We start from the raw sequence: 9,829 nt of genomic DNA on the forward strand, positions 1-9,829 counted from the left end.
CAAAAACAGCAAAAGTCGCCTTTTGCAACCACAAAATTGCCTTGTACATCGGGCCCCTACTCCTTTACAATTGGAACTGGGGCTTTGGACTATCAAACATGCGGCTAAAGAAAACTGGACTGCATTTACAAAATAAACCTTGAAATGCATTACAGCACTATCAGATATTAGACGGTGGATTCCTGGAACACTACCTACTTCCAAACAAATTCTTATTTTGCATTTGGAAAGAGGAAGGGGTCTCAAGGGTTTAACAGGCCATTTTGGGAGTCAAAAACGTTTTGGTAGCAAAACAGTGATACATACCATAACAAACCACTATTTGAAAGGGACATATTACCAATTCATTATATCCTTCCAAACTCATTAATTAATTGAAAATGGATTCCATATTATAATACACATTTTGGTGGTTCCGGACTCTGAGCCAGTGTTTGCAACACAAATATGGTGAACCTTTATAAAGAAGACAATCAAGCCACCATCCCCCCCAAGCCCCCGCCCCTCCCCCCGGCCCAGCTCCAGAGGTTGATCACTTCTGTTTTTCTCTTTCTTTTTTGACATAAACCTTTTAGGAAATGTTACAAATGCTGCAAATGAGTAGCTTGCTCATCTTTGATTCTCTCCAACCTAATGGGTCAGTTTTGATGGTGTTTCTGATCCCAGTCTTGAGGTCCATGCTTCAACCACCAAGGAGTGTCACTGCAGGACCTCCAGGCCTCTTTTTGGTGCCTTCCTGGATGAGATTCTGCTGATTCTGCTGGTTTCAGTCACTGTTGCTTCCTTCTCGCAGCCAGGGACTAGAAAAGGACCTAGAACAAGTCCTTCATCACTGGCTCCTCTTTGTGAAGCCTTTCACATACTTGAAATTCCAGTTGTTTTGTTAGTTCTTTTTACCGAAATAACAAGATATGTTTCATTCCAATTATAATATCTGAATTGTGTTATCCTTGATTCTTGTCTTCATTGTCTGTGAGGTTTGGCGCACAAATTGTTTCTCCCGTGAATGAGCATTTCAACCCTAGTTCCATTGGAGAAGAGTTAATGTTTTTGTGGATACTCTATTACTCTATATAGAAATATTTCATAATATTGTTACAATTATTACATTGTAAGCAAGGAATGTACTTGTTTCCTGTTGTTGGAAATGGCCCTTCCTGCAGGGTTATCCCCAAACTTTACCCTCCTATTTTTCTAACCCTCTTTTTGTTTGCTTTAGGATCTGGGAACTTTACCACTGCTAATCAGAGCTAGAATGCATGCTCTCTCTCCACTAAAACCTTGATATGATTCATTTACACCTGTTTGGCATATTTAATTTACCTGTAAGTCCCTTGTAAAGTGGTATATGATATACCCAGGGCCTGTAAATGAACTGCCACTAGTGATCCTGGAGTGCTAATTGCACCACCCACAGAAGCAGCCTTTCAAACTTATCTCAGGCCTGTGTGCGCAGCTTACTTCCACATTCACTGGCAATTCAAACTATGTGCCAAGGCCTAAACTCACCTTTTAGTAAACCTATGCCACCTCTAAGGTAGGCCCTAGGTATCTCTATGGGCAAGGTACTGTGTATGTAAAAGGTATGATGTATACTTTTGTTTTCTGCATGCCCTTGTAGTGACAAACAGCTTATTTCATTTTTAATTACTGTGAGGGCTGTTCCTCTCATAGGTTAGCATTGTGAATTCCTTAATATATGTCTGAGTGGTAATTTCTGATATGGAAGGAGTAGCGTGGGCTTGTTTGGATTGGTAGTGAGAAATCCATCTCACTTGTGTGGTTGGATTTTACATTACTATTTTAGAAATGCCATTTTTGAAAAGTGGGCATTTCTCTATGTTTATGACTCTAGGTTTTTGCAGCTTGACTCCAATCCACATCTAGTGCAGAGTGACAGCTACACTTTGTGCATACTTTCCAGAAAGCAATCACACAGGAGGGGTTATGTGCATCTGTATATTATGGTCTTTTTGGGCTGGAAGAGAGGGAGGTGGGCACACTTACAACTGTATAGGCTGTGTTCCTGCTTCACACAATGGCCTGATTTCCCCTTACTGATGTCTGAAGCCAGGGCTGGGTTGAAAGGGTTTTTTACACCTATTGTGGAGTATAGGTACAGGAGCTCTGAAACCATCATTTTTAAAGCACATTTGGGACTGGGACTGAGCCCCTGTCAGAAGGTCTGCTACACTGCAGAAAGGACTCACCTGGACTGCTCTTCTGCTATTGCCCCGCTACATGCTACCAACTGGGTGGCCTAAAGGGATTGCTTTTCCGCTTGTTGCCCTTCTGCCAGCTGGTCCTTGACTGGTGGGTCACCAGGCACTGTTGGGCTGCCAGGAGGAACCACCATTGTTTGCCCTGATGTGCTGTCCTGTCTACTCCTTAGTGCCCCTAAGTGTTTTCCTGGGACTGACTGCCCCAGAAGAGGCTATGGGACCTTGAGTTCAGCCCTTGCTTTCCACTCCAACAATGTGTGATGAGTGCTGCAGTTTTTCTTTCCTTGGACTAATCTAGAGTCTATCCAACAGCGCATGGTGAGCAGTTTATAGATTCACTCCACTTCACTAGCGCATAGTAAGCTCTTCGAGCACTTTATGCCCTTCAGCTGTATTGACTGTGTAGAGCACAGACCACCAAGGTTTTTTCCATAATGGGAGAACAGCCCAGAATGGTTTGCCTGCCTGCCCGCTACATGACCAGCCCTGCAGGTTTGGGACACTGAGCCTGTCCCAAATGAGAGAGGACAGCTGAGCGCATCCCTCCAAATGCCCTCTCTATCTTCACACTAGGGAGAGGGGACCCCCCGACCCACATCAGTTATAGGCGGGGGCCAGCCACAAAGGGAGATCGCTCTGTTTTGTGCCCTGTGTACCTGAAGAGTGGAACCATCCGGTCCCTGTACAAGGCCTCGACCATCTACCTACACTCATATGCGGCTGTCCTACTGAAATAATTGTAGTCTCAAGTGACCAGGTAAGATAGGTTACCCTTGGCTGACTCTGTCAGAAGGCACATTGTCCTTTACTTCCTCTGGAAACGGAGGAGCCGGCACCCAGAAGGACCGTAAACTCCAGAAGCTTCCCGCATGCCTTGGTCGGCAATCCTGCTTTTAAATCACTCACATCTTGGTGAATATAGATAGGATTCCTGTGGTTGGAATATTGCCACCTTCAGGACAACCATTGCTACTCGGGACTGCAATTTCCTTATGAAGCAGGGTTTATTGCATGACAGTATTTGTCTGTGATTGTGCATGTGTTTTCCTTTCTAACTTGGCCTGCATGGTATAATCAATTAAGTATCCTCAGTGGTTACTAACCTGATTGTTTCTGCCATGGAGAACCCAGGATCACAAGTGCAACCCCTGTATTTGCCTCACATGTGTGGTATTTCTTATCCATGTCAGTGGCCACAATTTCCTTCCATATAGCATCTAATAGGAGTGCAAGTGTTCTAGGACTTATGTTACTTCCTACAACAAGTGTTTACTTGTCTAATAATTGGGGAGGTTTGTGTATATGTGTTATTACTGCGTAACCTTAATCACTTATATATTTACAATGTCATTTGGGGATTTAGGTGTTTTTCCCCAACTGCTGCATTTCATGCCCTGACATGATGGAGCCTAATGTTTTTGATCGTCACAGTGACAGGATAATGGGTAACATTTCTAGAATGACATAATGTGCACAATTTTTAGTATGTATGACATTATTGGGTCTATGATATATATATATATATATATATTTTACAATTTAGGAAGTATATTTCATATATTGCTATGTGGAGTCTCTCTTGTGGTACATTGATTGTGCAATGCTTTACAATTGACCTCTGGGGATAAGCCTGATTGCTCTGCACAGGCTTTCTTTGGTGTGTAACTTACTTGCCCAGACTACAGTAGTGGATTCTGCCTGGCATAGGTGCATACCCCAGCCAGCCAGAGACCCCATTTCTAACACCTGTTTAGACAGATATTTCTATTTCAAAATAACACAAATCTGTCTCTAGGTTTCGTGTCTTTAAAGCACTAACACCAGTTTTGTTGTGAAGAGTACATTTATCTTACAAATATTCCAATATTCCATGCAGGTTTCTACAATTTAATTTGATGGCCTTGCAAATCATTATTAGGATCTTAATCTGAAGTCGGGTCCGATGTTTCTACCTAGGTATTAATGTTTCAAGCTGTGACTTCGTCTGCATTTTCAGTTTTGCTCTATCTAATAATTCACAGCCGTAATAAAAATCAATAATGTTTATAAAAAAAAAATTCACATACTTTGCAGGCAATGTCATTCAAAACAATTTGCTTAAACCTTAAGAATGTCCAATGGAAGGTGCAATTTGAGATTTTTCTGGAGGAAAAATTTGGAGAAAGTCCTAAAGGCGACATGAGGTGGGATAAGGTGAACCTTCCATTGATTGTGTTAGATAAAATGTAACTCCATCCTTTTCAGCCTGGAGAATTCTCCCTTTTACCTCAAACAGCACATCCTGCTATGGATGATGCTCTCAAAGCTTCCCAGCACCCAGAACTGATCATCATAGTCTGTACAAACATTTAAACGTACTTTTCTTACCCACGAGGTTTCTAGGACAAACACTTTACCCATGTCACTCAGGGGAAAAAGTCATCCACCATTTGAGTCAATCTTAGACTCCAAACACTGCCAAACTACTGTCTTGACCTACAATATTATTCAAGACTACCTTTTAAAGCATGTGCTGAAGTTCCTCAATGCTTAGATTTGTGCATGCTTCAGGAATCTCTGTTTATTGCCTTCCTGCCCATTTATGCTTTGACCTTAGTCATCTACCATCAAAACTGAGCTGGGATCCAGATGTTTTGCAATATTTATGCATTTAAATGATGTTTGAAATGGAAGGAATGAAGTAAACCAATGTTTCCTTATGCAGGAGTAATACACAGTGGAACTGTCTACCAGCATATTGATCTATCTCAACTTTCTTTCTTCATCTCAGTTTTGACTTTGGTTTTTCTGACTACCTTCCACTTGTTTGTTTTTATATAAATCTGTCTAACTTTCATTTTAGCTCTCACACTGTTTCTCTGTCTCAGCACTGTAACGAACTGGGCACTAAGAAATCTTACTTTCAGTCAATTTAAATAACAGTAAATGTTGTATAATTAGCCATAGTTTTCATATTGACTGCTTTCTAAATTCCAGGCTATTTTGGCACATTTTATTCAGTGGCATTTTGGTTATCAATGGGAAAGAAAAAAACATGTTTTGGATTTCTCCTGTCCTACAAATTAATCTTAGGATATATGTCTATAGAAAACCAATTGTTAACAAATAGTACAACAGCTAGACTGGCAAGCTTTATAAATAAATGATGCAATATGTATCAATCACATATACCTACCATATTAACTAAAATGTGCCTTTGACAACATATCCTTCTGTTTATTCCAGATTGTAGGTCATCCAGGAGATATTTCTAAGTTCATCATGCCATCTGCGAACTACAGCAATAGAACTCTTCTATCATTCCTCTTGATGGGCTTTCCTGGGACAGATCATACAAGCATTTACCTTTCTCTTCCACTTAGTTTGATGTATCTTCTCTCTATTCTAGGCAATAGCCTAATTTTGGTCATTATAAAATTAGACAACCAGCTAAGAGAGCCCATGTACCTGTTGCTGTCTATGCTGGCAGCTACTGATCTCTGTTTGTCTCTGTCTACTTCACCCACAGTGCTCAGTGTCTTTTGGTTTGACTTCAGAAGAATACATGTTGATGCATGCCTACTTCAACTCTTTTTTCTGCATACACTGTGCTCAATGGAATCTGCCATCTTGGTTGCCATGGCGTTTGATCGCTATGTTGCCATATGTAACCCTTTGAGATATAACACAATATTGCACCCAGTAATAATTGCAAAGATAGGTCTGGCGGCTTTCATCAGAGGTGTGACTCTTCACTTACCTTTAACCTTCCTATTAAAAAGGCTTCCATTCTGTGCGGATGAAGCTCTATCTCATGGCTTCTGCTATCACCCAGATGTGATGAAGCTTGCATGTGCTGATATAACCATTAATAACAAATACGGGTTGGTCATTATCCTCTCCACATACCCTCTGGATGTTGTCTTTATCCTGTTCTCCTATTTGATGATTCTGAAGGCAGTTGGGAGCAAAGCAATGAAAGCTGAACGTTTGAAAGCATTGAATACTTGTGTGAGCCACCTCTGTGTTGTTTTGCTATTTTATATTCCACTGATTGGCTTGACATTGGCCCACAGATATGGGCAAAAGGATTCAACTCTTCTCCTGGTCCTAATGGGTGGGGCCTTTCTTGTGATACCACCGGCATTGAATCCCGTAGTTTACAGTATGAAAACCAAACAAATCCGCATTGCCATCCGAAAAAGATTCTGGATGGAATAAATGAAGATTGCAATCTTCGGGCTTGATACACAAAACATGTTGCATTTGAGAGCTCAGTCCGACTGAGTGGACAACAACGCAATAGAACAGAGGTGACAAGTGCAAAGTCTCAATCTGAAAAGTATAAGAGTGCGAAGTTGAAAAACGAAAAGTAGAGCAATGTTAATGACTAGTATGATGTGATCTGGTTTGCAAAATGTTTTCAATAGTAAATCACAGAATCTGGGAATGATTTCCAAATGAAATGTAATAAAGTCCCAAAATTGAGATAAAGGAGACAGGATGTCCTTTTAAAATATGCACAAAGAGGATGGTTGAGGTGCAAGTAATACTCAAAGACCTAGCAACAGAAAGGAACTATTCAAAAAAATTCCCAAGCTGTTCCCTCCAATCTGTTCACTACACTAAAGTAGATCATCTATGCTCGACAAACAGGTCTGCAAGAATCTTAAGAAAGTCAAGGATGTCTTCAATCATTATTTTCGGATAATCCAACTCACAGTTGCAGTTTTCAAAAGAAAAACAACATCATTAAATTAATCTTCGAGGAAACATGAGGGACATATTAAAAGTGACTCGGACATAACATATAATGAATTGTCTTAAAATAGAGACATAATAATCCCTTAATCTGCACAAGATATAGGCAAAATGTTAGTTAAAAGCCTTGCATCGCTAAAAACTGAATCAAATCCTTTTCAAATTAAATGATATTTAAGATTGATAGGATAGAATAAGGTTTAGCCCATAAGAAGTGCAATAAACTTTATCTGATCTATATACCTGAAATTAACCTAAAAAAATATTATTACATTCATAGGTACATTTTTACAGATGCATATAGAGTCATAAACACTAAAAATATGTTATATTATGAATACATACTATAAAGAGAAAATCTAGATAATTATCTGTGGCTGCCTTCTCCAGAGACAATTCAACCACTCAAAATTGACAAAATCACTGCAGATCAGCCTGAATCCTCACAAATAAACTCTTTACCATACTAATTATTTGAATAATATTACTAACGGCGGTCAGCAAATAGTTTTTTCAACACTGTTTTTAAACATTTTAAGATGTGCCTAGTAACACCATTAATATTAATATTAAACACCTTACCTCAAAAAGGCAGTAGTATTAAGACTTTTCATAAGTATTTAGTTTCCAAGATAGCACAAGTGGGAGTGTCACACTGGATTACATGCCTTACCAACCTACTGAATTACTACGCCAGGATGCACATTGGTATGCTAAAACTGTAGAGTTAGTGCTAGAAATGTCATTTCAAAATCCAGTATCCCAGACCAAACATGATTTATCAAAACAAAGAAATTCATGGCAATCTCAGATTGGTCCCAAATGTATTTGATTGTTTATCATCACATATATTCCCTTGACTCTTTTATCATAGGACAATGGTATAGAATGTGCTTATATTAACCTGTAATATGCTTTATTGTGTAACAGAAGAATGGATTTGTCTATAACATAACGAGATTTATAACATCTAACTAGATTTATTTAGACAAACGTTCACTCTCCTCATAATTATGTCATTAGCTAACACTATACCATAAAATCTATATAGCGTATGTCCCTAAGTATATTAATCACAACACAAAATCCTGCTGCATATATGGAATTCTTGCAATCTCGCCCTTGGTTAAATGATTTCGGTCAGCTGGTAAACTTAAAAGTAGGTAGAAACTAAAGAAGATTCTAATTATTTCAGATGACTCCAGAGATATCTTCCAGATGCAAATGCGATATCATTCAAAACTGAAATTAGGGAAATCAAATATCCTGAGGTCAGCATAGACTTTGAAATCACCTCATTGCATAAACATACCATACCTGACAAAAGAGCGACAAAAATATACAGCTGGAGTGCATGGAACAATTGGATATATGTATATTACTACATAGTTAAAATATAAAAATACGTTTCATTCATGGGGGAGTACTTTTACAAACCTGTAGAGCAAGATTTCAATAGAGACTAAGGAAGGAACTTTTGTTTTTTGCTTGGGATGATAAATGGTTCTACACCTAACTTCCCGTCAAATAGATTTATGTATTCTAGACTGGAACCAGTAGGTTATAGCTCGAAAACTGGTCTGATCTTTAAAATCATAAACAGAAGAAATGGAAAAGGTATGGTGCAAACTCTAATAGGTTGAAGCACACTTCCTCAGTAAACTAAATGGGTAAAATTAATCTGTAGCATTAAGACTGAGCAGTGTGGGAGTAGTCTTGTCCATCATCTCTTCTCTAGTAATAGGAACCCATGACTTCAGCCTAAGCCTACCTGAACATAACTTTTTGTTGAGATTGCCTCCCACCAGACTTCCAAGGATAGATCTTGCATTTGATGAATGAAGTTGAAAGTTCATATCTTTGAAGTAGATACTGTCTATATTGTCAAGTCATCATTGCTCCAGAATGTAAACAGAGCTCGATGAAGAAGAAAATAAGTTGCGAGAAATTATCATCAAGAAATATGAATATAATTGAGAAAACCACATTGGTGAGAGGTAATTGCCATACTCTTAGGTAAACAGTTTTTGGCACCCACCTAATATGGCAAAGTGGATCCAGCACAAAAAACACATCTGTGATGTTTGTTGTCAGTGGTGTATCCTCCCCTTGGAACTTAACACGGTTTTCCAAAGTCCATCAAAATGTTTCAAGAGAGCATGCAACCCAAAAAAACATTTATTTCGCATGTGAACAACATGTACAAAAGTACGAACCTCTGAAAGAAAACTTTATAGAAAATGTAGTATGTGAGTAGCCTTGAGGTTCTCTTTGGTAATACACTAGCTCTTTTAAATGCTATAAGCTTGAATTTTAGGTTCTTTTGCAAATCCAAAGTGAAAAAATCGATATAACTGCTGAATCTTTTTATATGAACAATTGTGCAACAAAAGAAGAAGGGCAGTGCCTTGTTTTTGCAGGTGTTGTGAAATAGCATTGTATCTACACTGATCATGGAAGAAAATATATGCATTAAAAATATCTGCAATACTTGTCTTAAAATCTGGCAGCCATTGATTGATTTCACTCGAGATAAGACAATAGTTAGATCCATTCATTTAGGAGTTATTTATTTTCACTGAGCATGTATTAAATTTATAAAAAGAAATATGAGTATGCTTTTAACTATATTTGTATGCTTCGTAGCACAACCAGTGCAATGTTTTGCATTTCTTAATACCAAGTCATCAAATAAATCAGTTGATGAGAGGCTGCATTGATGGATATGAGCTATAGATGTAGAATAAGAAGATGAATGCAAGGGAGACATATTCAGCCAGTTATATGAGGGATAAAACAATGTCAATCATTATTGTTGTCAGTTAAATCCCCATTAGTACATATGCGTAAGGCAATTGATAATGAAA

General features: G+C 38.6%; 1 protein-coding gene across 1 annotated transcript; it reads left to right on the forward strand.

Annotated features, from left to right (window-relative positions):
* Positions 1 to 5,483: 5,483 nt before the first annotated feature.
* On the forward strand, positions 5,484 to 6,422 carry LOC138249050 (olfactory receptor 51G2-like). Its single transcript, XM_069203104.1, has one exon. The coding sequence runs from the start codon at positions 5,484 to 5,486 to the stop codon at positions 6,420 to 6,422; it is 939 nt and encodes a 312-aa protein (XP_069059205.1).
* The last annotated feature ends 3,407 nt before the right edge of the window (positions 6,423 to 9,829 follow it).

The sequence above is a fragment of the Pleurodeles waltl genome, chromosome 8 (assembly GCF_031143425.1).
Source record: "Pleurodeles waltl isolate 20211129_DDA chromosome 8, aPleWal1.hap1.20221129, whole genome shotgun sequence".
NCBI classification, from domain to species: Eukaryota; Metazoa; Chordata; class Amphibia; order Caudata; family Salamandridae; genus Pleurodeles; species Pleurodeles waltl.

What these genes read in the sequence shown, in the direction of transcription:
- LOC138249050 (XM_069203104.1), top strand. Translation starts at nt 5,484, where the DNA reads ATGCCATCTGCGAACTACAGCAATAGAACTCTTCTATCATTCCTCTTG.